The sequence below is a fragment of the Panthera pardus genome, unplaced genomic scaffold, assembly GCF_024362965.1.
Source record: "Panthera pardus isolate Hobbes unplaced genomic scaffold, ASM2436296v1 HiC_scaffold_11, whole genome shotgun sequence".
NCBI lineage: Eukaryota > Metazoa > Chordata > Mammalia > Carnivora > Felidae > Panthera > Panthera pardus.
The window spans coordinates 86,442,572-86,469,290 of record NW_026526666.1 but is presented as its reverse complement, the minus strand read 5'-3'; the positions used below and the strand labels follow the sequence as shown (position 1 = coordinate 86,469,290).

Genomic DNA, 26,719 nt, shown 5'->3' with positions numbered 1-26,719 from the left:
GTCTCCCCTGATTAAGGATGTGACGAGGAAGCTCGGGGGCTGGGCGTGCACGTGTGAGACTGTGCGTGACACCGAGGAGGTCGTGCACATTTGTGATAACATGGCAGCATGACAACCCATGGAGGATCGCGTGTGACTGTGCTAGCGACAACAGGGACCCGTTTGTCAGGGCCCCAGCAGGAGACAGGGCACACTCAAACTGGAATGAGACTTTAAAAGGGGTTATTTCCAGAAACGTGGGCCGGGCTTAAGAAACTAACCAACGACAGTGCCGCTCTCTCAGGCTAGCAACAGTGGGGAGCCTTTACAAGGGGACAGGAAAGGGAGGGTGCAGGTGTGTGGAGAAGGCCCCTGACAGGAACAGTGGCCTTTGGTTGAGAAATGTAGCCAACCATGGCAACCTGGTGGGGGAGGGAACAGGCAGAATAAACATCCCATTCTCCTCCTCCTTTCAGTGCTGGGGTCTCTCATTGGCTGAACCAACAGGAAGGCTGAGAACAAGGGAGCCATTGACCCACAGTCCATAGAGGTCAGCCTCCCAGGGCACCAAGCACCAAGGGTGGAGAGTGGGACTGGAGGGGCCAACACATCATGTCACTGCCTGGGGGCATGTCTTCTGTTCCCCAAAGTTCACAGCAATGCGTCTCCCGGCTCTGGAGCTCCCCCACCCACCGTGGGTCATAAGAGGTGGGTGGACTGCTTCTTGGTGAGCACTGTGGGGGCTGGGGGGTGGGGCTTTCCTCCCTCCACCTTCCCCTCTCTGGCTGTGATTCCCAGTTCTTGACTCCTGCCTACCCTGGCATCTTAGATGGTTCCAGGAACTGTCCCGGAGAGAACAATGCCAACCACTGAGTCACTGTTTTTCTCACACCCCAGAAACACGGCACCACCCCCCAAACACACCCACAGGCGCACCTGCTGCCACCATGGGCCTCTGACATAGTCACCGCAAGTCATGGCTGGTGTCATGTACATCAAGAAAACGTACATCTTGGCACACTGCTGCCCCTGCCATGGTCCTACATAAAATGGCAAATGCACAGTAATGCAAACTATCACATGCTAACGATGCCCCATCACGCAGATGTACAGGAGACATACTGTCACGCTCATCCACGTGAAATCAGAGCGAAGGGGCGGGAGAGTGTGGGGGTTAACAGCAATGGCTCTGGAGTCAGCCACACCTCTTTGACCTCTCTGGCACCAGCTTCCTTGCCTGTAAACGTGGAGATAATGATTGCTCTTCCCTCGAGAATGAAACGAGAGGTAGTGACCGCGAAGTCTGTAGCATAGTGCCCGGCCTGGAGTAAAGACTCTAGCAGTGGAAGCTGTTACTGGGAACTCCTGGCTCACATTCTCCCACATCTCACGCCCATGCATGTTGCAGACCAGCAGCGGCGAGCACACGCCTGTGCAAGGCCAGCCAGACACCCTCAGGCACACGTGCCCTCCCCCAGACACGCCTGCTGGGAGCCTGTGCACATTGACAAATTCCCTCGGCCTGGAAGCTCTTTCCCAGACATCTGCCTAGCTTGCTATCCATTGCCTTTAAGTGTTCAATCAAATGTCACCCTTTCGATGAGGTCCATCCTGACTTTTTAAAACCACATACCCCAGCACTCCCAATCCCTTACCCTGCTGTGTACTTTAAGCATATTGACCTTCTAAGAAGATATAATTTAGTTTATTTTCTGTCCACCCCTATTCGAGTATAATCTTCATGAGAGTAGGGAATCTTGCTTGGTCTTTTGGGTGCTGATGTATTCCAACTCCTGTAGGGGTCGCTGGCACACGATGGGCTGAATGCCGTGTGTACACTTACTGTGGGTCTCTAGCTTTCTCACCCTCTGAAACAAGCACATCTGGGTGAACCCCAGTGCCCACCCCAACAAGCTAAGCCTGTGTGCTTACACATGCCCCAACTCAGGAGCTGGGATAAACTTAATCTCTCCTAGGCCCCTAGTTGGGTGGGCACAGCCAAGGTGGGGGGGGGGGGGGCGCTATTTTCAGTCACCAAGCCAAGAAAGTGTTTCCACTCACCCTTCCGGCCTTTTTGAGCCCCGCAGAGACTTAGTGAGCCGGTGAGTTGGCTGGGCTCACCCAGGTCACCTGGGGCCTCCTCTGAGGCCTTGTTTTTTTCACCCTGACTAGAACCTCAAGCCATCACTTCAGAAACCACTAATGAGGTTGTCTGTGTTAAGGGCTTTGCAATCCTTGGATCAAAGAGGCTGGGTAAACAGTGGGCAGCGTCCAGGCCAGTGACTGGCTGATGCCCCGAGGGAATAGCTCCCTGAGAGCGTGCAGCTGCCACTCATTGCTGGACAGCCTGGCATGGCCCCAGCTGGGTTTGGGAAGAAGAGACCCTGCCCCTCTTAGGGGACCTATTTAGAGCAGACCAGAGTGTGCCCATCAGCCCTTGGGAATAAGAGAGGGAGCCAGAGGATAGAACCTCCCCCTAGAAGATAGACCACCCCCCCCCCCCCCCCCCCCACCGCGGATAGAACCTCGGCCCAGGTAGGGAGGCCGAACCTGGGCTCTGGCTCTGGGCGACGCTAGAAGTCCCCCAGGCTTAGCTGCCACTACTGAACGGGTCTCCAATTCAGATTCATCCCGCTTGTCCTCCACCTGCTTCCCGAGTGGGTGGGGAGAGCTGGGGTCAAGCAGCCCGGAGCACTGGAGTGTAAGGCCAAGTCCAGGGTCATTAGGACTCCAGGTAGGAAAACACTGCAATGTTTACTCTTTCACAAGAGACCTGCTGTGGCAATTTGCAGGTACAAGTCACACGTGAGACACGAGCCCCCAGCACAGTTTCCCAGCTGGGGCTGGTATGGAGAGAAGGAGGTGAAACCCCCCAGCTACAGCCAGGACTCAGACACCAGGGTACCCGAATGTCCCTGCCCTCAATGCAAGCCAGATGCAGGCTGGAAGAGGCAGCCATAGCCCCCACAGCCATGGAAGGTCATTCTCCCAAGAGAAAGCATGGTGCTAGGCTTAGTGTAGACAATCTTTATTGGCAGGTGTTCAGAGTGCAAAATGGTGACAAATCCAGAGGGATCGGAAAGGGGGTGGGGCATGGTTCCCCTTCCTCCAAGTGGGGACCCATAACCAGGCCAGTGGGGGAGAGCACTTGGCTGTGGCCTCTTTGGGTCCAGCACCCTTCGGAGAACAAGCTCCCAGGCAGGAGGGATCCTTACAACACATGGGAAGGGAACAACACCCCAGAGGGGACCTGGAGTGTGTCCCACCACCCCCCCCCCCACTTCCCCCAGCGGCCTAGCTCCTGCCCACTGCACACCTTGACAGCTTGGGGTGGGGGTGTTTGGGGACTGGGCTAAACCTATCCCTCTGCAAACCCGGGTATCTGCGTCGTGCCTCAGTTTTCCTCCTCCCGGTGATTAGCCAGGTTGGATGGCCAGGCCTTGTTAGGGGTCCCGGCCCAACCCGAAGTGAGTAGTTCACATACCATACCATATTTTGGTCATTGTGTGGGCTGCAGGGATCACTGTGGGCTGGCCGTAGCCGAAAAGACCCTTTTTAGGCCATGGAAACCAACCCAAGACCTTCCTAGGCCGCAGAAATCTACCTAAGACGATGAGCATGGAGGCTATCGCCCCAAACATGCTTCGTGTCCTGAGCGCAATTGGCCCCCAAGACAAAACAGCCCCTGCACCCCACAACCATGCTGGTCCAAAAGTGTGGTTCTGTCTACCAAGAACCCCAGCTTGGCCTTAAGCCCACGGGGGCCTCACTTGGGGATGAGTGGGGGTCTCTTCTGTTTAGTAGGAGGCCCAACCCTGCAGCAGTGCGGGGCCACTTGACAGCGGCCGCCTGTCTCTGGTCACCTCCTCTCCACACTCCGGGAGGCCCCACTCCCTCAGGGAAGGCCCAGTCCCTTGTGGCGAGGGTCTGAGTCAGTTACAAGGCAGCCAGGTGGGATAGGAGTGGGCCCGAGCCAGCAGAGGCTGCACAGGAGTCACGTAGTAACTGACAGTGGCAGGCACAACCCCGTCGGGGCCCGGGGGGCGCCAGGCCAGGGCGGCCGCAGCGGCGGGGCCCTGCTCAGCCAGCGCCTGGAGCGCCAGCGTGGCGATGAGGTCCAGCGTCTGGCGACGCTCGTGGCTCATGAGGCACACGGTGCTCTCGTTGACCACCCGGTGCAGCGTCACCAGGCAGGCGTAGCGGCGGGCTGAGTCGGCCCCGCTGAAATGAGCCTCCAGGTAGCGCTCCAGCGTGCGCTGCTGCTCCGCCAGGTCTGGGAAGTCGATGAAGAAGCGGGAGCACATGTAGCGTTGCAGGGCGCGCACGTCGGTGCTGGGCCGCGGCCTGAAGCCCCGCACCAGGAGGTGGCAGTACTTGAGGAGGCCGCCACCGCGGATCTCCTCGGGGCTGCGCGTGGCGATGACGCGGTGCCGCAGGTGGTCCAGCGCCTCGGCAAAGTCCCCGTACAAGCTCTCACCTGTCACCGTTGGGTGGAAGGCCTCAGACATGGGCGTAGACGAGCACTGGCCAAAGAGAAGCAGGGAGTCCAGGATGATCTGGAAGGAGTCCACACTGAACTCAAACTGGCGCCGGACCGAGTCCACGAACTTGAGCTCCACGTTCTTGCCGCTCTTGTTGGACAACGAGATGAGGCTCCAGCGGTCCGTGTCCGTGCACACTTTCACCAGCTTCTGCACGTACGCCTCCTTGAGCGTCAGGGGCGTGATCTTGGCCCGGCTCACCCCGGCCGGCAGGAAGTCCAGCAGGCAGGCCAGCACCACCTCCTTGGTCAGCTGGAAGGACGCCTCGCTGCGCAGGTCCACGCGGAACACCAGGTCTAGGTCCTTGTAGCCCAGGCCACTCTCAGGGTGCAGCACATGGCTGGCAGCCGAGCCGTGCAATCGCACACCGTGCACGCGCAGTCCCCGTTCCTCTAGGCTGCTGCGGACCACCTGCGGGGGAGACGGCGGGAGGGAGAGGTGGCGGGAGTCTGGGCCCCCCCGGGGGTCCACCACCGGCTTCCCCGTGATAATCACGCCAACATCAACCATGTTGACCCCGTACCAGCTGTCGTGCCTTTGGAAAGCCATTTAACCCTCTCGACTTTGATTTCCTAATCTGGAGTATGACTTGTTTAGAGGAAAGACTCAGAAGGAATAGCACCGATGATAGCAGACGCGTAGAATTGACTAAATACCAGGTCCCGGTCTAAGCACTTTATACGTTAGGCTATAAACGTGCATAATTCTCAACTACCTGCCCTATGAGGTAGATACGATGAATGCCATTTTGCAGATGGAGAAATAGAAGCACAGAGGGGCCAAGTAATTTGCCCAGGGTCACGCAGCTGGTGAATTAAACTCACTGCAGGTCTTAACCACTGTGCGATTCTACCTCTCCAAAACTGCAAGTAAAACACTTTGTTTTGTGCCAGGCATGATGCTAACTGTTCAAATGTGTTGGGAACATAATTCCCATTCACCCACATTACTACATTAACCCTGACAATGATCCTGTATTTGGGCATTAGTATCCCAATTCACAGATGGGGGACCTGAGACACAGAGAGGTTAAGACTCGTGTCAAGGTCAGAGAGTAGAGCCCAGGTCGGTTGGATTCTCCAGTCCATGCATGCTCTTTTGGCTATGACACACACACTCATCTAAACTCATCTTTACAAGGACCCTGTGAAGCACATGTTACACCTGTTTTAGAGATGAGGAAACTGAGGCTTACGGGGGCGAGAGGGGGCTAAGGTTCAGAGAGGGCGTCATTTAGAAGTGGCAGGGCTGGAAGTTAAAACTCAGGCACTTTCTGCTCTTGAGACAGGAGGTGGGTGATCATCTCGGGAAGCGCTCGGCACCCAGCCCAAGTAGGAAGAGGGGTAGCAGACCCCATCTGCTGACGCAGGAACACCACAGGCAATCTCGGGTCTGTTCCTTTGCCAGAGGCATCTCTCTGGCCTAGGACAGTGCGGGGGAGAAGAAAGAAGCTGGGCCCAGACATTCGGTTTTCTTAGCAACCCAGAGGACTCACACACCATCCTGAAAGTGACCAGGCAGCATTCCTGTCCTGAGTGATTCTGCAACCCCGCCTTGCTGCCAAGTCAGCGCCCAGCACTGGCTGGGCTGCCTCCTCGCTTCTCAGGGAATTACCGCAAAGAATGCACTTAAGTGCTGAGGAGGCAAGCTGCAGTGGGGCAATCTGAGGCGGGCGGCTCCCTCCAGGAAGGCTTCCGGGAGGAGGACCCTGACTGGGGGAAGGTACTGTAATGGCTATGGGGATAAGCAACTGGCCATCAGGAACATGGAGGGGAGGAGCTTGGGGCGGGGTGGGGAGTATCAGGCACCTGTTGAATGCCTGGACCTTCTCAGCAGAATCTACAGGGGATAGGTCTTTATGCTCTCCAAGTTATGGATGGGGAAACCAAGGCTCACAGGAGTGTAGTCATCTGCCCAAGATCATTTAGAGGCACCTTCAAATCCAGGTGTGGCTGACTCTCATCGTATCACATTGCCATCCCAGGGTTTAGAAGGAGCAGAGACCATAACCCAGGGTTCTAATCCTCCCTGTCTTTCAAAATTTCAGAGTGAGGGTGACCGTCCAGTCACTGAAGCTCAGAGCCAGGGTAGTTAGGAACAGGAAGGTGGGGTTTGGGAGATGCCTTGGCCAGACAGACTGGGGAAGCTGGAAGTAAGGGGCCAGTTGCTACAGTCTAGCCTGTGGGACTTGTAACCCACAGCCTGACAGCTGTGCCCCTGCAGGGCCAAGGAGGGAAGCAGGCAAGACCTTGTCCCAAGGACCCTGCCAGACTTGCAGAGCAGACCAGCCCCCTCCCCAGGTCCTAACAGAGCTGACTGCGCCTTACTCAGTGCCAGCTCCTGCTCCCAGGCTGATGCTCACCCCAGGGCATGGCATCTGGCCTGGTGAGGAGGTAGCAATACCCTTGTTAAATCTCCTGTGTCAGCCAGCCAGCAGCTGTTGTCTCTCTCTCCCAGGTGTGACTACAGCCAGCTTGGCAGGCGGACCCCAGATACCGCCACACCCAAAGACTGCAGGGCAGCTTGGAACCTCCTGAATCAGACTTTCCAGCCACGAAGGGGGCAGCGGTTGCACCCTCCTTTCTCCTGTGCCAAGGGCCTCTCCAGAACCACTCTGCTCCTGGGCCGCTGCCAAGACCTACAGGGGGACTATAGGTGCTGTCAGCCAGCAGGCTTGCCACACTTGACTCTGGAGCTGCCTGATGCAGGCCCTCTGGCTGCAGCTGGAGAGATCAGATTGCCTCCTTCAATTCCCTGGGCCCAGAGAGGGCAAAGGACTTATCCAAGGTCACACAGCCAATAAATAGCTGAGCTTAATTAGAACCGGGCCTCCCAGAGCTATGGGCAGGGGGGGCCTCCTACAGGAGAATGGGTCCCTCTAGCTCAGGTACAAGCAGGAATAGCATCTCTAACTGCTCAGATCGCTGCCGTAGGCAACATCTTGGGGGGGGGGGTACAGAGGGAGAAAGGTTCTGGTTCTTGAACTGTGGACAGCCAGCATCCCCCATTACACACACCCAACACCCCTCCTCTACTCCCCCCACCTGGAGCACCTCCCACTTCCATTCACAGCCAGCACGGATGGCCCCCATCCCCACACACACCAAGCCCATTACCACCCCCTCATACACATGCAGCACCTCCCACCACACATATATATTCCAATAGTTTGTGAAGCTGCCAGCTGCTGATTCCCACCAGGAGATGGACGTCGTTCCCTGTGGATGCGATTGTGCAGGCAGGTGAAGGTCCCTGTTCCTTTTGGATTCTGAAACCTGAAAGGGTGTTGGGAGAGTAGTCCAACCCATCCCATTGGACAGATGGGGACACTGGGCCCAGCAAAACTGATAACAGTCCAGGCCCTGACGCCAGATGTCCAGCCTCCTGGTGCAGCTCTGAAGTCTCCCCTGCCTCTCCCCACGCCAGCTAGCAGCTCCCTGTTCTGTGATATCTTTGACCCTAGTCTAGGAGAACACTGTACTATTATTGCCCTGTAAAGTCAGCTCCTTTTGGCCTGTAGTCCCCCCACCTGGCAGGGAGCATCTCAAAGGCAGAGAAGTGCTCCCAGAGGTCCCAGTCATATCCATGGCCCTAGTGTCCTGAATAGGGCTTGACACAGAGCAGGCACCAGTTAAGGCAGTTTGGCAGGGACTTCCCCTCCAGAGCACATCTCATCCCTGCAGAGCGGTGTTTCTGCACTGGGCTCTGCCTTCCCCCATGTCTGGGACAACAGTCCTGGAGATACGGTAGTTGGGGCCCCAAGGTTGACCTGAGAGTCCTAAGGAAAAAAGAAACCCTCAACTGGTTTTTCCTAATTACCCTATGACAGCTGGCAGCAGAGGAATGCCTCAGTGAGCACCACTGGGGCTTTGGGTGAGTCAGCCCTGGGGAATCTGCCCCCACCCCCTCCCATTCCCTGGGAGGGAGGGCGAGGTAATCCCCTAGCCTACAACCCTCCTCCTCAGTGGAAGCAATTGGAGGCAGGGGAGTGGCCTGCTTCACTAGCTTCTATGGATAACTCCAGCAAAGGAAAGTCTGTCTACTGGCAGGAATACCCAGGAATTGTGGCTGGATTTTCTGGTCTCTATCAGAAGACTTCCCTAAGACTCAGAAGTTGAGTCTTAGGAGCTGGGGAAGGGGTTGGAAACCTTGAACCTGCAGCAGGCGGCTCCCAAGAAGACTTATGATTCTCTTGGTTTGATTTTCACTTCTTTAGGTAGTCTTAGGCAGCTCACTGCCCCTTTTGGAACCTCCGCTTCCCCAGCCACAAAATGGGCACAGTAATTACCATATTCTGGCATTTCAGAGTATGACAGCACCTAGGTTACGCAAATGGAAGAGTAATTTTAGGGGTGCTGAAAAGTTAGGTAAAGGGAAAAAGGAGTCTGAGGATGGGGAGAGGGGTTGCCAGAATTCTCTTTTCCTGTTCTTCAGGAGGCAGGGTCAGCCTTCATTTCCAACTTTGGGGAAGAGGAGAGACACCTAAACTGGACACCTGACGTTGCCTTTCAGCATGCAGCCACCAGGTCCAGCGTGGTGCTTAATCTCCTCCTGCCACAACCCCAGTTGAGAGGGAGGGAGTCCTTATTGGGATTTCTTGGCTTTTCCACCTAGCCACGGGGCTCTTGAGCCAAGAGCTGTGGGAGCACAGGACAAAGTCTGACCCTAGGACCTTGATAGAGGGAAGGGGTGTGGGGGTGGTGAGGCCCAGCCATGACGACTTGGGGGTGAAAAAACCCCGATTTTGAACACCTACCCATTCAGGGCTGCCTGGTATCTCTTGTCTGAGGAGGCAGATCTGTTCACCCGCCACTCCTCTCCCCACCCCCCCTTCCCGCAGCCAAGTCCCTCCCCATTCTCCTCCCATTTCCTAGCTAAGACAAGGGTGAACGGTTCGATCGGGCTCTCCAGAGGCGGGGGAAGGGAGAGCCAAGTGGGGAGGGCGCATGGTCTACTATCCATACGCTGTGCGATTTTGTTACAGTCCCTGTGCCTCTTTAAGCCTCAGGTTCCCTAGCTGTCTAGCGAACCGAACAGACTCTGGGTGCCTTCCAGCACAAGAACCTCAGGCTGGAGACCCCATAATCCCTCCCAGTGCCCTCTCACCTGCACAATCTGCCGGGGCTGCACGCTCAGAGTAGGGAAGTTGCCGCGCCCGTGAATGGGAATCGGTTCGCTCAGGAGCGCATCCAGTCGCTTCACCTGTGGCCAGCCTAGCCCACTTAGGTGCCGTCCGAGGGAGGCCGATGAGGCCTTCGGGTCGGGGCCGCCGCCTGCCGGGGCGGCCGTGGCCACCTCCGAGGCCGCAGCCGTCCCCACCTGCGCAGTTGCCTGGTCCGGGCTCTCAGCTCCACTCTCCGACGGCATCATTAGCCCGGCCCCGGGCCCCGACGGCAGAAACCGGGGGGTGGCTAAGGGGAGAAGGGCAGGGAGAGCGGCTGGGCCGGGGCCAAGGCGAGGGGCGCGGCTGCAGGGACTGGGAGGCAGCGACGGCGAGGCAAACCCAGGGCACACCTCCGACGGCGACGACCAACCGACCCTAGAGCCCGTAGCCCAGCGCCCAGCGGACTCTTATAGGCCGCGGGCGACATGTCTATTGGTCCAGACAGCTGTCACACAGTGGGAGCGCCCCGCCTCCCAGCGCCTCTGCCATTGGTCAGCAGCGCTTTGCACCTTGGTCACTCGTCGCTAGGGAGATTCCGATTGGCTGGGTGGCATGCCCCTGCCCCGCCCACCTGAACGGGCTGAATTCCCTCCTTTGGTCCTTAAAGACCTTCTGTTTTCAGTGATTGGCCCGGGCCGGGGCAGGCCTAGACTTAAAGGGACTGCGCCCTCCAGGGGCAGGCGGGAGGGAAGTGACCTGTGTGGAGTTTGTAGCGGAGTTGGACCACTAAAAACTTCCAGGGTTCTTTTTGGCGCTGGAAGGAATTTAGAAGGCCCCTGGCCTGGTCCTGGTCATCTGCTATTTTCAGAAGCCCAGAGAGATTGCGCCACTTGTTCGACTCCACACAGCGCTCCTCCTGCTCTTCCAGAGTTGAAGAAAGGTAACGAACTCTGTGTGTACTAAGGTAGATATTACTTAATGCACTCTTGATTGGCCCTTGCCAACCACAGCCTGGCTAGCGTTAACACTCCCATTGAAGGGAGGGGAAACCGGCTCAGAGAGGGGGCGTGACTCCCTCAAAGTTACAGAGCAAATGAGTTGGGGCCCTGGAGCTGAATCGGGGCTATAGAATCTGTGGCGCATGCTCTTTCCATTACACTTGTGCAGACCCAGGGCCTTTACGGGGCTAGAGGATGAACAGCAGCTGCAAATGGGGGGTTGGCTTTCCTGACCCAGCGTCTTGGGCTCCTCTGCACCGTCTTCTGGTAGGGGCTTCCTGAGCAGCTGGTGGAAGTCTTTCGTGCCAGCCTCTTCTCAGCCTTATCAGGTCCTGTGTGCCCCCAGGCAAGTCACTACCCTCTCTGAGCCCGTTTCTTTATCTGTCCCAGAGAAGATGTTAAATAAATATTTTTTAAATTTTGATTTATTTATGGTTGCCAAAACATTTTCGTATATTCTGCTGAAATAATATATTTACATGCTTTTCTTTCCCACTTTACAGAGCCTAGAGGGATGAGGCTTATTCCTTTCTTTTCTTTCTTTCTTTTTTTTTTTTTTTTTAAGATTTTTAAAAAATGTTTATTTATTTTTGAGAGAGAGAGCGAGCGAGCGGGGGTTCCAGGCTCTGAGCTGTCAGTACAGAGCCTGATGCGGGGCTCGAACTCATGGACTGTGAGATCATGACCTGAGCCGAAGTCAGATGCTTAACCGACTGAGCCACCCAGGCACCCCCTCATTGTTATTTTTAAATTCATCTTTTCTTCTGATTTTAAAATATGTACCTGTGGCAATATTTCACTACAATATTTTCTCTTAGATTAAATATCATTCTCCTAACACTCTCCCATTCTGTAAGGCAGGCTGGGCAAGGAGTGATATTCCCAATGTACCGAAGGAGAAACCAAGACCTACAAATGATAAACTACATTCCAGGATCACCAGCTTGTCAGGAGCCTGACTCTCTGACTAGAGCAGTCACTTCCTCTTTCTGGAGGCCCCCACAAGCAAGATCCTACCCTCGCCCTTCTTTCCATTTTGTCTGGGATCAGGAGCTTCCTCTTTCCCCAAGGAAGGGGACCTTGCTCCACTGCTAGGTCGTGTGACTATGGGTAAGTCCCTTGCACCGTTCTCAGTAAAGTTCCTTGCTATTTTGTTTTCCCTTCTTTTGGAAGAGAAGAAATAGATGAGAAACTTCCTTTGCTGAGCCTAGAGTCTTCAAACCCCTGATCTACCACCTCCATGCTCCTGCAGAGGAAGGAAAAGAAAGGAAACTAACATCTACTTAGTACTTACTATGTATCAGGTCGCTTTACATACATGACCTCTAATTTCTAAAAATACGCCTCAAGATGTGGGATCATTATACCTCAGTTTACAGATGAAGAAACCGGGGGTTTAGAGAGGTCAAGTGACGTGGTCATACAACCACTAATTGGCAGGGTGGGACTTGAATCCAGGTCTCCTGACTCCAGAGCCCTATTTTTCAACTGCTCCTCATGGAAGACTTGGCACAGATCACAGAGTCATCCTTGGCACAGCCCTGGTACCACCCTCCAGATGTATCTATTCCTTCGTTCATTCATCCACCAACCAACACATATATACTAAGCACCTACTGTGTGCCAGGGGCTGGGCTAGGCCCTGAGATATGATAGGCGAGGTTCCTGCCCTAGAACTGGCATTCTAGTGTAGAAAGACAATGGCCAAGGAGACAGATAAATAAGACATTTAAGATAGTGCTAAGAAGATAAAACAGGGAACGGGAGAGAAAGCAGCCATGTGTATATGTGAGAGAGAGAGAGAGAGAGAGAACTGGAGAGATTGATGTCCGTTGGGGGTGTGATCGCAGAAAGCCTCCCTAAGGAGGTTGCATTCCCATTACAGCTTCTGGATCCACTTCTGTCCCATCTCCCTGTGCTTGTCCTTGGACAGGCCGGGCAGCAGAGAGGGTACCAGACCATACATTCCTACAACTCTGAAGGCCCGAGCTGGGGGCAGGGGGCTGTGACAGTCATTTTGTTCATTCACTTCTCACTTTATGTATGGTGAAACTGGTGTCCAGAGAGCCAGAGGGGTTTGCCCAGGGAGACTGATTGGGGTTGGAACTGCACAGGGGTAGGGCCCCATGAGGGCAGCCGGGTATAGGGCCACCCCATGCTCTAGAATCAAGTTCTCTAAGAAAGGAAACTTAGAGATCTCCTTCCCTCTCTCTCCCTCCTGCTGTCTGGCCTAGGAAGAGCAATTAGCAAATGCTTGAGCTATGAATCACCCTTCTGTTGACACTTCTGTTTCAAAGCTAATCGGACCAATGTTTGCCCAATGACAGGACCTGAGCATCACTGCCCTGGGAGTGTGTGTGATTTGGGGATGTAGGAAGAGGAGAGAGAAGACGAGAGAGCAGGGGCATCTCAGGAGGGTTTTTCACCTTCACCACGGCCAACTTTTTATTGTCCCAGGGGATGGAGGGGAACAATGGCTGGGGTACCCTCTGAAGAGTCAAGTCCATCTGGCTTTCAAATATTATATATGAGCCTTTTCCCTCCAGTATAGATTTCCCGTCTTAATTTCTGACTCTGATTTTATTTATTTTTAAATTTAAAATTGTTTTAATTTTTATTTTTTATTTAAGTTTTTTTTCTTTAATGTTTATTTTTGAGAGAGAGACAGAGTGTGAGCAGGGGAAGGGCAGAGACAGAGAGAGAGAGGGAGACACAGAATCCGAAGCAGGCTCCAGGCTCTGAGCTGACAGCACAGAGCCCGACATGGGGCTCGAATCCACGAACCGTGAGATCATGGCCTGAGCTGAAGTCGGACACTCAACCGACTGAGCCATCCAGGTGCCCCCTGACTCTGATTTTAAAAGGAAATTTACTCTCTATGATAGTCGAGTTGTAGTGCCATAGGTAAGTCACTTTCCCTTTCTGGGCCTCAGTTTCCTATTCTGTAAAATGGCGGTGAAATGGAGTCAGGCTTTTCCATTCACCTACGATTTGAGGTGGTGGGAAGGAGAAGGGGTCCTGTGGAGAGTGTTGGCTTCCACATCAGCCCCTCCTCTGCCCTGGAACTCCAGACAAGAGCATTCTGGGATCAGCCCACATTACTGAGCACCCTGTGCCTGGAACCACACTAGGCAATTTCCATACAGTTTCTTATTCCATTTTCAGAACATAACCTTTTGACAAAGGAGTGATCTCTCCCTTTGCATGAGAGGGAACTGAGGCTCAGAGAAACAAATTAATTTGTGCAGGGCCCCATGGTTGGAAGGACAGGCTTCACACCCAGATCTGGCTGAACCCCACGCCCAGGTCCTACCCTGGGCCTGCCTCTGAGGATGATTCGGTTTGTTCGATTACGCAGGGACAATCCTTGCCTCTGGAGAATCACCCCTCCCCTCCCCTATGGTTCTTGCCATCCATCCTGCCTCAGCCCCTCATGGCCAAAGTACTTTCCTGGACCTTGTCAGTACCTTGCCTTGGGTCCTGACTCACCAGGCCCTTCAGTCCACTGATCCTCCCACCTTTCCCCCATTGTTTCTAGCCTCCTTAACCAGCTTTGATTCCACAGACCATCATTATAATTACTTCCTTGCACACACCCTCACCCACCTTGCTCCCCTCTTGTTAAACTGCGCTCACCTGGCAAAACCACACCCTGGTTAATTCAGCTGTGCGTTTGTACCCCACAGTTGACTGAAGCTGAAGAAAGACACACAGTCCTGCCGACAGGTCTCACTTGAGCGTCAGGGGGCCTCTCCAGGGGCCCTGGAGAGCCCTGGACAGCACTGTGTGGCTGTCCTCCCCGTAGAGTAGAGCCCGGTGCTGTCACTCCCCTGCGGTCCTAGACACAATTCCTTAACTCTCTTCCTCCCCCCAGTCCTGGACAGCTCCTCCCCCGCCCCTCTTGGCGGAAGACCTCGCTTCCTACATCACTGAGAAAATAGAAGCAATCAAAGGAGAATTTCTGCAGACTCTCAACACCTACCCAATCACTGGGTCTGTGCCTCATTTCTAGCCGCCCTCCTGCTGCTTCGGATGAACCCCGCTTGCTCCTCTCTGCGGCAACCCCTCCACTTATACACCAGGACCCCTGCCTCTCACCTGCTCAAGGACTTCACTCTGGCCATTTCCCCTTCTCCACTGCATCGTTCCAATTAATGTTAGAACATAATTTCTTGTATCTAAAAAAAACCCAACAAAATTAAAACACACCTCTCTTGATCTCACATCTCCCTTCCGTTTCTCTCGGTAGCAAACTCTTTGAAAATGTCTGTACTCACTGTCTTCAGTTATTCTGTTCTTTCTTGAACACACTTCAGTCAGCGTTTGTCCCCACCACGGCACCGAAACTGTTTTGTCAAGGTCACCTGTGACCTTCACATTGCTGAGTCCAATCATCAATTTCTTTAAGTAATAGCTTTATTGAGGTATAATTTGCATAGCATACACTTCACCCATAGAAAGCATACAGTGTAGTGGTTTTTTGTACATTCAGAGTTGTTCAACCAGTACCATAATCAATTTTAGAACTTTTTTTATTACTCCAGAAAGAAACCCTGTACCCTCTAGCGGTCACCCCCCATTTCCCTCGAACCCCCTCAGCTCACAGCCATAGGCAACCACCGACTGACTTTGTGTCCCTGTATACATTGGCCCTTTCTGGACATTCAGATAAATGGTGGTCTTTTGTGACTGGTTTCTTTTACTTAGCATAATGTTTTCAAGGTTCATCTATATTGTAGCATTAGCGTTTCACTTTTTCTTTATTGCCAAATGATATTCTGTGGATAGGTGGATATTCCACATTTTATTTATCAGTCCATCAGTTGGTAGACGTTTGGGTTGTTTCCACTTTTTGGCTGTTATGAATAGTCATGTGCAAGTTCTCTAAAAATATTTTTAGGGGCACCTGGGTGGCTCAGTCAGTTAAGCATCCAACTCTTGATCTCAGCTCAGGTCTTGATCGCAGGGTTCTGAATTCAAGCCCCTTGTTGGGCTCCAAGCCCAGCGTGGAGCCTATTTAAAAAAAAAATTTTTTTTGAGAGCAGTTTTCAATTCATAACAACATTGAGAGGAAGGTACAGAGAGTTCCCATATGCTCTCTGCCCCCACACACGCATAATCTCCCCCATGATAAACACCCCCACCATAGCGGTACATTTGTGACAGTTGATGAGCTTATGTTGACATGTCACAATCATCCCAAGTCTATAGTTAGAGCTCATTCTTGGTGTTGTCAAGGTTTTGTGTGGACATATGTTTTCATTCCTCTTGGGTATATTCCTGGGAGTGGAAATGCTGGTCATAAGGGAAGTTGATGTTTAACCATTTGAGGAGATGCTAGACTGTTTCCCACAGTGGCTGCACCATTTTACATTCTCACCAGCAGCGTACGAAGGTTCCAATTTCTCCCCATCGTCGCCAACACTTGTTTCGTTTGTCACTAGCTCCATCTTAGTGGGTATGAGGTGGTGTTGGAATGGTCTTGATTTTCATTTCTCCGATCGCTAATGGTGCTGAACGTCTTTCCGTGTGTTTATTGGCTGTCCGTGTCTTCGGAGAAACGTCTCTCAAGTCCTCTGCCCATTTTGTAATTGTATTACTTTTAGCATTGTTGACTCTTAAGGGTTCTTGATATCTAAAGATGTAGGTCCTCTAGATATAAAGTTCTCTAGATATAAGTCCCTTAGCATATATGTGATTTGAAAAATTCCTCCCATTCTAATTGTTAATTCTGAATCCTCGTATTTTACTAGACCTGCAAATTACTTGTGGCTGATCACTCCTTCCTTCTTGAAACACTTGCTTCACTTGGTATCTAAGACAGTCTACCGCCCTGACTTTTTTATTTCATTGACTACTGGTTTGTTGCCTCCTCGTTCCCTCAACCTCTAAGCAGTGACATGCCCAGGACTCACTCCCTAGTCCTCGCATCTTCTCTGTCCGTACTCACTCCCTTGGTGATTTCAGTCAGTTTCAAGCTTTAAAGGCTATCCACGTGCTGGCAAACCCCAGCTTTACGTATTCCAGGCCCGAGCTCGCTTCCCAATTCCAGGCTTATGCAATTATTTTTCTAGTGTTTATTTATTTATTTTGAGAAAGAGTGCATGAGCAGGGGAGGCACAGAAAGGGAGGGAGGGAGAGAATCCCAAGCAGGCTTCGTACTGTCAGTGAGGAGCCTGGCTCGGGGCTCCATGTCACGAACCATGACCTCACGACCTGAGCTGAAATCAAGAGTCGGATGCTTAACTGAGCCAACCTTAAACGTACTTGAATGCTTATATCGGCCTACAGTTGGGCAAAAGCATCTCACGCAAAGCCTATTTTGTAATAAAGTGCTGAATATCTCCTGCAACGTTTTGAATGCTGTCCTGGAAGTGACAGGCGGAATGGTTGTACGGGTGCGAGACGGTTGTCAATGTATCAGTTATTTACCCTTGCGATCGCTGGCTGACTGGGAGCCACCAATGCCACTGCCCAGCGTCACGAGAGGATCCAGGATCTAACCCCCTATCTCGAACCTGGGGAGAGATCCAAAATCAAAATCTGAAGTATCGTTTCTACAGAATGCATATCGCTTCCATACCGTTGTAAAGTCAGAAGATTGTAAGGTGACCCGTCGTCAAGTTGGGAACCGTCTGTTCTTGTATGTTTGTTGTCTTCTCAAACTTCACGCGTCCAGAGCGGAATTCTCGAACTGAAATGCTCCTCCCGTAGCACATGGCAACTTCTAGTTCTTGGGCTGAAAATCTGAAGCGATTTTTTTACTCCCTTTTCGCTCACGTGCCACATCAAGTGTCAGTAAGTCCTGTTGGCTTTACCTTCTGAATACAAAGTCTGACCCCATCCCACCCCCAACCGCCACTTACTGCCACCTCGTGACCATCGCCCTTCTCCTGGATTATTGGAGTCTCCCTACTGGCCCCCTGCTTTTGTACTTGTCTCTTACAGTCTATTTGCAATCCAGCAGCCTGGGTGATCCTTTTAAAACATAAGCCAGATCACGCCATTGCAATACCTCCATCTCACTTGGAAGAAAGCCAGAGTCCTTCGAATCACAAGGCTCTACAGGATACCCACCGCCTCGTCTCTTCCTCTCCTCTCCCTCCTCTGTTGTAGGTGCACTGGCCTCCTGGATGCTCCTGTCCCACCCCAGGGCCTTTGCGATTGCTCTATCATCTGCCCAACTCACTCTTTTTATTTTTTTACATGTATTTACTTTTGAGAGACACAGCGAGACAGAGTGCAAGCGGAGGAGGGGCAGACAGAGAAGGAGACACAGAATTTGAAGCAGGCTCCAGGCTCTGAGCAGGCATTCAGGACAGAGCCCGATGTGGGGCCCGAACCCACGAACTGCGAGATCATGACCTGAGCCGCAGTTGGACGCTCAACCGACTGAGCCACCCAGGCGCCCCTGCCCAACTCATTCTTGAGAGCCACCTGGCTTCTCCCTCATTCCTCCAGGTTCTTTTCTCACCGAGGCCTTGCTCACTAACCAATGAGCATGGCAATCTCCCACCCCAGAGCCCTCTTCTCTTCTCTTTATGGTTCCCATAGCACCCAACTCCATCTACACATCATGCTGTGTGTGTGTGGGGAGGGGGGCGTAGGTGGGTGGCTATGTGTGCGCGCGCGCGCACGTGTGTTTGTTTGTTTGTTTGTTTGTTTGTTTTCCTTTTCCCCGTTGGAACAGAAGCTCCAGGAGGGCAGAGATTTTGCCTGGTTTTGTTTTCTGTGTACCCCAGCTCCTAGAACCGTGTTGCTGGTTATTCGGCGCTCAATAAATATTCATGGAATAAGTGAAGGGATGCTTTGAAGAAAGGAGGAAGGAGCACTCTTCTAGAAGCAGATCTTGCAGGGAGTGGTGCAATGTGGCCACAGCCAGATCCCTGAGGCGAGACTTTAAATTTAGTCCTCCCTAAGGTCACTGAAAATTGGTTCCTGCTTTCCAGCTGAGGAAGCCTGCGGTAGTGGGAGCCCAAAGCTTGAGTTCCTCTTCCATCTGGGCCTCTTTTTGGCTCTGCGCTCTGGATGCACATCACTCCCCTTCTCTGAGCCTCAGTTTCCTCATCTGTTTATTGGGGGCATTATCACCTACCTCTCAGGGCTGGCATAAAAGACCCAGTGTGCGAGTGATGCCTGTGTACTTGGCATTCAATGAATGTTTGCTCCTTCCAGAAACAGTGCTAATTTGCTAAAGGGAGCAAGGTTCAGACAGGTGTTTTTGCGGGGAGATCAAGGAGGAAGGAAGAAGAGTAAGACCATAGATGAAGACGAGGCTCGAGGGAAGAACAGGAGGGCTGGGGGCTGGAAGGGCAGGAAGATGCATCAGAAGGCTGAGCTGTGAACAGGGCACTCTGGGACCTCACCTGCCTCAGGTTTGAGGCTGCTCACAAAGCTCCTCCCTGTCCCCAAGCTTGGTGGAGCCTGTTAGAAGTGGTGATGACTGGGGCGCCTGGGTGGCTCAGTCGGTTGAGCGCCGACTTCGGCTCAGGTCACGATCTCGCGGTCCGTGAGTTCGAGCCCCGCATCGGGACCCTGTGCTGACAGCTCAGAGCCCGGAGGCTGTTTCAGATTCTGTGTCTCCCTCTCTCTGACCCTCCCCCATTCATGCTCTGTCTCTCTCTGTCTCAAAAATAAATAAACGTTAAAAAGAAAAAATTAAAAAAAAAAAAAGAAGTGGTGATGACTGATGATTAATTATGCCCATTCCATGAGTGAGGAAACTGAGGCTCAGGAAGGTGGTGGGTGATATAAGTTGGCTAGAGTAGAAGCTAGAGTCTGCTAGAGTAGTCTACCCCTGCTAGAGTAGAAGCTTCTCAGGTTCAAGGGCTGCTCACCCCCATTTCTGTCTCCTCAGGGCTGAGGTTGCTGACTGAAAACAGGAGCGGGTTCTCATCAGTGGGTTTCCAGCCCCAGCAGACCCCACGCTCCATTTTTTAAAAAAAATGTTTAACGTTTCTTTATTTTTGAGAGAGAGAGAGAGAGAGAGCGAGCAGGGGAGGGCAGAGAGAGACAGAGACACAGAATCCAAAGTAGGCTCCAGGCTCTAAGTTGCCAGCACAGAGCCTGACGTGGGGCTCAAACTCACGACCCATGAGATCATGACCTAAGCCGAAGTCGGATGCTTAACTGACTGAGCCACCCAGGCACTCCCCTCCCCCACGCTCCATTTTATAACAAATATTCTGCAATACCTCTTTCCTGTGATGGAATACAATTCATAGGTAATATAATCCTACTTATACATTCCTAATTTGGGGGGGAAAAAGATAATATCCTATCTGAAACTTAAAGAAGAAATAAAAGGAAGGTAATCTATGTCTTTTGTTCATGATTTAATTTTTGAAATTGAGATATAATTGACATAACATTATACGTTTCAGGTGTACAACATAATGATTAGATATTTGTTTATACTGTGAAGTGATCACCGCAAGAAGTTAACATCTGTCACCATGCATAGTTACAATTTGTTTTTTTGTGGTGAGAACTTTCAAGATCTACTCTGTCAGCACCTCTTAAATATACAATCGGTGTTATTAATTGTAGTCACCATGCTGTACATTACATCCCTGTGACTTACTCATTTTATAACTGGAAGTTTGTAGGCGCCTTTTCTTTAACCTGTACACACGCAGGCGGACTCTTGTTAGAACAGGACTTCTCAAATTGTGATGTGCCTAGGAGTCACCTGGGGATCTTGTTAAAATGCAGATTCTGAATCAGCAGGTCCGGGGTAGGACCTGGGAGTCTACACCTCTAACCAGCTCCCAGGTGCTGTCCGGCCGCTGTTGCAGGCAGCAGAAGGTCGCATCCAGCTCCCAGGGCCCACGCAGCTGCCCTCCCTGCCCACCTCAGCCCAGAGCTGCCCGGTCCCCAGGCCCGAGCAAGGGGCAGCCCTGTCCAGGCCCGCCCCGACCTCTGCCCAGCCTCATTCCTGGCAGCCGCGTGGCTGGGCGCCGCTGCTGAGACAGCAGTTCCCACGGGAGGAGCCCGCCCTGGGGGAATGGACCGTGGGGGAGGGAGGGAGGCCCGGGGAATTGAAGTCCAAGGAGGCGGGGCTTCCGGGTCTCCAGTCCTGCCAGCCTCACCCTCTTCCCTGCCAATGGCTTGGGTCTCAAACTCCCAGGGCAGTGATCACTTGCCCAGCCTGCCCTCCCCTCCCCTCCCGTCCCCTCCCCTCCCCTTTTCTTCTCCTCTTATTCCCTTTGCCCTCAGTTTGGGCTAGGCCCCTGTGGTGGGAAGCCCAGAAGAATTCAGCTGTCTTCTACCCTGAAGACACTCCATGTAGGGGCTAGCAGACGGGCAGGCAGACACCTTTCATCTTTAAGGGGTTTTCTGTCAAAGGGGAGGTGTGGGGGGAAAGTCACTTTTGAGCCTTTCTGGGTGCCAGTCAGGGAAGGCTTTCTGGAGGAGGTGAGAGCCCATCAGAGCGTGAAGCCTGTGGAGGGATGCCTTGGACAGCCCCTCTCTCTCAGAGTCCTGGCCTGGCCAGGGTCTGCTGACTTGGGACAGCTGCAGGGGCATTGCTGCTGTCAGGATTCCAGGGGGACACTGTTTTTAGAGGCCAGAGTTAGAGCAAAGAGTCTCATAGGAAGGAGAGGGCTGTGTCTGAGGCCCAGCTTTGCCACTAACATGCTGTGTGCCTCCTGGGGCAAGCCCCTTTCCTATCTGGGCCACTATAAGGAGATGGGATCTGAGGACCCCCAAGGCTGGTCCAGCTCTAAAGCCTGCAATCTTTGGGGTCCAGTGAGGAAGATTTGTCCCGTCCTGAGGTAGGGAGGCCAGGTAGCAGGCTTATGCTGGGCTCAAGCTGGTTCTTGGCAGGGCTAGGGTCGAGGGTCCTGGAGAGACTTTGAGGAGATCTCCCACTTGAGAGCTAGGCCAGATTGGTCCACTTTCTGGGCTCTGCTGGGAGGCAAAACATCAACCCATACCAACAGCAATAATAACTGTCCCTCCCTCCCAGGAGTACTGTACCCTGCAGCTTACAAAGCACTTTTCTTGCCACTACCTCATTTGATCCTCACAAACTTGGTGTTATTGCCATTTGACAGATGAGAAAACAGATGGCCAGAGAAGCTAAGTCACTAGTACAGGGTACCAGAACTGAGAGGATATGCCAGTACTTGGACCCAGTAGCCCATACATGTTCTAGGAAAAGTTTCTTGGGTCTCGTGGGTCCCCTGGATCTGAATTATCCAGAAAAGACAGCCCTTCCGATGCTTGAATACGGGGCCCTGAATTTCCATCAGGTTTCCTAACTTTGGATATTAGAGCAGGAGGGCTAAATCTCCCACTGTACAGATGGGAAAACTGAGGTGTGGAGAAGAGAAGAGTCTTGCCCAAGTCCATAAGCCAGATAAGATCCTGGCCTCCATCCCCTAGGCTCTCAGATGAAGTTCCTGGGACTTTCACAGCTCTCTCTCCTCCTGGCAACAGGGAGGCCTGTGTCTGGGGACAGTGGGAGGAACAGTTTGGGGCAAGAATCCTCCAAATCGAAGAGGGAGCCTGGCAGAGGTGGGGAGGGGTTAGCCTTAGAAAATGTACTTTGCCTTTAGGCCTTATTTCCTAAGACAGAGATGTGTCACTAAAGCAAGGAGGAGCTGGTGGTGACTTTTAATTTTGTTTTGTTTCCCACCATTTGCTTTTCCAGGCAGGAGGACTGCAGAGGGGCTGAGCCAATCCCTCTCCAGGCCTGCTCCGCTTGGGGCGCAGGGGCCTGTGAGTCTAGGGCAGAGCCAGGGCCTGTATGCAGATGGCGGCGAGAGTGTTTTCGGTGGCCTATCAGAGCCCAACCCAGAACCAGGGTGGGGCTCTGTCTGGGCCTGGGTGGAGATCTTTTGTCACCGGGCTCAGGCCCAGTTTGTGACCAGGGTCAGGGCTCATCCTGAGATCAGGGAACGGGGAGAAGCAGACCTTCCAAGACAGACCCAGCCCAGGATTCCAACTCCCGGATGGTGAGTCAGGCGGCCTGGCTGGGAGCCCACTCCTGGGCTCCTGGGCTGGAGCAGAGGCTCCGGTGAAGGTGATGTCCCTGAGCTAATATGCAGGGTCCCAGTTCACTATCAGATGTATCTTGGGGGCAGATGACCTCCTGTCTCCACCCACATCCCCCCGCACCAGATGGCCTACCCTCCAGACTCTGTGGACGTGGTTGGCTGCCTCCTTCTGCTGATCCTGCTCCAGGCTCTGGAGCTTACAGGGGCAAGTGGTGGGGTCAGGGTCTCTCCCTGTCTTCAAGGCTCTGTCCAGAGGTATGTTGGTGAACTGGGTAGCTGGGAAAAATTGCGAAAACTCCCCCACTGTGCTTGATTTCAGCCTCCCCCTGCTGTTACTGCATGCAGAATTGGGAGGAGATTCACAGACTCAGCTCTCACAAGCCAGGGGGAGCCAGCTCCAGCACGCCACTGGCTCTGTCCCAGGACCGTGTCTTCCCCAGGTCCCCCGCAGCTAGCTTACAGGGTCCCGTTCACTCCCAGGAGCAGGGTTTCCTATCCTGTCCTTGTGCCTATTGTGAGGGTGACGGTGGTTATGATGGTGGCTGTAGGTGACATCTGATTGTGACGGTTGAGGCTTCAGTTGCTACTATTGGTCTCTTCTCGGTGGCAGGGGAGGGGCCAGTCAAGGAAGTGCCTCCGTCTCCCTAGGGAACCGCTAGGTGTTGGTGAGCACGAGGGCTGGTTAGAGCCTGGCTTCCTTAGGGCTAGATCATGGCTCCATCCTGGACCCTGGAAGCCTGACATGGCCTAATGGACACGTCCCGCCATTATCCCCCACCCCTCGTGCCGCGATGACCAAGCCTCATGTCATTGAGGAAACAGGAGCCCAGCATGGGGGAAGCCCTCACCTTACTTCTACCGTACACCTACCTGGACTGTGCCCATCTCCTCTTTCTTCCTGACTCATCCTTGAGGACAAGTCCCTCCTCATATGAAAACAAACAACCAACCAAATCAAAAAACCAAAAAACCAGCCCCCAGTGGCTTCCCATTGGCTGCAATGAAAGGCCAGTTCTTTATCTGACTTTTACCTCACTTCCTCCTCCCACTCAGCTTCTCATTTACTCCAGCTACATGGCCACCCTTTCTGTTCTGGAAGCCTGCTCCTGCCCCTACGTCTTGGGGCCCACAACTGCCCCCCATCTCTGCGCATCTGGCTGTTCATCCTTCCAGCGTCAGCTCGAAGAGGCCTCCCCTGACCTCTCCCTCTGAAGGGCTCCCCAGCTCCTCTCTCTGTTTCGTCCCTCTCACATTTCAGGCCCTGCAGTCGCCTCATCTATGGATGTGTTACCGGTTTGACTCTCTTCCCCACTAGATTGTAAGCCCCATGGGCCAGGGACCTCATCCTCTGCTATATTGGTACCTGGTTGGTGCCGAATAAATGGATATGGAATCAATGAATAGATGTCCATGTTCCTTTCCCTTTCATTCTCCCTGGGCCATTGATATAACATCCTGTTTGAATGTCTAGGCCTGCCTTCTGCTCTGTGCTGGGCTGTAAAGGGAAGGGGCAAAGCATTCCATCTGCATTTGACCAGAGTGTACAAGATGGACCAGTGTCCCATAGGGGTGGCAGTAGAAGTTGGTGGGTGATCGCAGGGGCTTTGGGTCTGGTCAGGTTTGAAAGGTCCAGTCGCCTCCCTCTTTATTCCCGCCTAGGCACTAGGCTTCCTTTGAGTGGCCTTTCTTTGTTTTTTTGGCCTCCCTGCCTCCAAACCCTCCTGCCATTCGGGGGAAGACCCTACTGTGGGAGTCCCCATCACCCACTACTGAAGCTGAAGGGGACTGCTGACCCCTCCTCGCACCCCTGGCAGGTAGGACGGGGACACGCAACCTGGGCTCAGCCATGTGGATGCTCCAGCCCAGGACTTTGAATGTCAAGTGAGGGATACAAAGACAGGAGGGCTTAGAACTCGCTCAGAAAGGTGGTAGCAGTGGTCAGTGTGGTGTCTGATGGTGACAATCAAGTCTGAGTGTCGTGGAGTGGGGCCCGGTCTGTCCAATGCTAGCACTTCCTTGGTCCCGCCCTTCATCTGACCTGGATCTTGGGCTTTGTGTCCATTCTGGAATGCTGCTGCAGAAGAACCCCATGACGTTGCTGGCCGGCAGGAACAGCCTAGAGGTGGCAGGAAACAAGAACAACATACAAATACCCTCCCCTCCCCCCAGCAATAACAGCTAACACTCACATGGTGCTTATCACGTGCCAGGCACTGTTTTATTTTTGGTCCTATTTTACAAAGGAGAAAACCCAGGACTGCGCCTCACTTTAGCTTTCCAAACCCTGCCCAACTGAATCTAATTGGTGGAGCTTGTAAACTGAGGGCTGGTGGCGGGGGAGGCGGGGGAGAGGGAGCAATGGGTGAGGGACACCGAGGAGGGCACTTGTTGGGATGAGCCCTGGGTGTTGTGTGTAAGCGATGAGTCCTGGGAATCTACCCCCCAAACCAAGGGCACACTGTGCACACGGTATGTTAGCCAACTTGACGATAAATTGTATCAAAAAAGATAATAATTGGTGGAGCTTGTTCCACAGGCAGATGCTGGAGGGAGGGAAATGTAGTTGTTAGCTCTCCAACCTCCCCATCTGGAGGGTCAGATGAAGGCCGAGAGAAACCCAGCCCTGAGGTCTACCTGATAGGTCACCACTGTTGCTGTCACCTCTCCATCAATGCTGGGATCTACCACCACCATTAGCCATCACCTCAGCCACCATCAAGTCAGTTACCAGCCCCGTCGCCTCCTCCACCAACATCAAGACCTGAGCCATCAGCTTTTCCATCACTTGACCACGTCACCATCAATGTCACTGTCACCACTACCGTGATTACCCTCATTACCTCCATCCCCAGCGGCAGGGTGGTGTCGAGGGACCAGTGAGGTCACTTCCTTGCCGTGGCACTCAGGGAGATAATTGCCTAATGAGATGGTTGCAGCTCTGAGCTATTCGTTACCCTGTGTAACTAGGAAAATCTTCCTAGGCTCTGACGAGGCTGAGGATGGTTTATAAACAGGAGGGGTCTGCGGCTGTGAGTATGGGTGTGAACATCCAAGATAGGCCTCTAGGAGGTCATTTCGTCCACCCCCCCCCCTTCCTTTGTCATAGAGAAAAGCAACACAGTATAATAGTTAAGAGGGCTGATAGAGAGGCACCTGGCTGGCTTAATCACTGGAGTGTGCCACTCTTGATCTTGGGGTTATGGGTTCGAGCCCCATATTGGGTGTAGAGCATACTTAAAATCTTTAAAAAAAAAAAAAAAGAGTGCTCTAGAGTCAGCCTAGATCAACTTAAAGTGATTTCACCTTTCTGGGGCTCCGTTTCTTCGTCTAGAAAATGGGAATTATAAGAACTATCTTCTAGAGGAATGTGGGGAGTGGAGGTAATGTGAATAAAGAACCTGGCACAGTGCCCAGAACCCAGGAGGCTCACGAGTGGAAGTAACCAGTATCTTTCATCTTTAAAATGTTGATATAAGGCTCATTTTGTTCCGGGCACTGTTCTGAGCACCTTACACATTTTAGTTTATTTGTTTTATTCTTTTAAGCAGGTTCCACGCCCAATGTGGGGCTTGAACTCACACCCCTGAGATCCCATGATCTACCAACTGAGCCAGCCAGGTGCCCCTTCAGTTGATTTATTCAAGCTTCATAAGAGCCCTAAGAGATGGGTACTACTTTTGATCCCATTTTACAGATGAAACCGAGGCACAGAGAGGTTAAGTAGTTACCCAAGGTTACACAGCTGGTTAGTGACAGATCTGGGATTTTAATGCAGGGAGTCTAGCTTAAGTCTGAGCTATTGATGCTGATGCTCTTTGTCAGCAAGTGCTTCTTCCCTGTTCTAAAAAGTTCCCTTTCCTGCCCCGTCCAGGTTGTAAAACACTCTGCCTTTTTTTTTTTTTTTTTTTTTTTTTTTTTTGGCCCAGCAATTAGAAAGGGACCTCCAGAAGTCACTGCATCTGATGCCTCGTTTGGGGACAGAAATGCCCCCATTCACCTTGTCCAGGGTCTCCCATCCCTTCCAGCCAGGAAGTCCTTCCTGTTGTCCAACCTGAATTTGGGCCGAGGCAACAGTTCCCAGGAAGGAACCCAAGG

General features: G+C 52.8%; 1 protein-coding gene and 1 long non-coding RNA gene across 2 annotated transcripts; one reads left to right on the top strand and one right to left on the bottom strand.

The window, feature by feature from the left end:
- Window positions 1-2,991: 2,991 nt before the first annotated feature.
- TENT5B (terminal nucleotidyltransferase 5B) lies at window positions 2,992-10,092 on the bottom strand. Its single transcript, XM_019432505.2, has 2 exons — window positions 9,627-10,092; window positions 2,992-4,931 (listed from the first exon to the last, which is right to left on the bottom strand). Exons 1-2 carry the CDS (start codon window positions 9,888-9,890, stop codon window positions 3,912-3,914), a joined length of 1,284 nt encoding a protein of 427 aa, XP_019288050.2. The 5' UTR covers window positions 9,891-10,092; the 3' UTR covers window positions 2,992-3,911.
- Window positions 10,093-10,269: 177 nt separating this feature from the next.
- On the top strand, window positions 10,270-24,025 carry LOC109256825 (uncharacterized). Its single transcript, XR_002075787.2, has 2 exons — window positions 10,270-10,564; window positions 23,678-24,025. It is a non-coding gene; the product is annotated as an uncharacterized LOC109256825 (long non-coding RNA).
- Window positions 24,026-26,719: the final 2,694 nt, after the last annotated feature.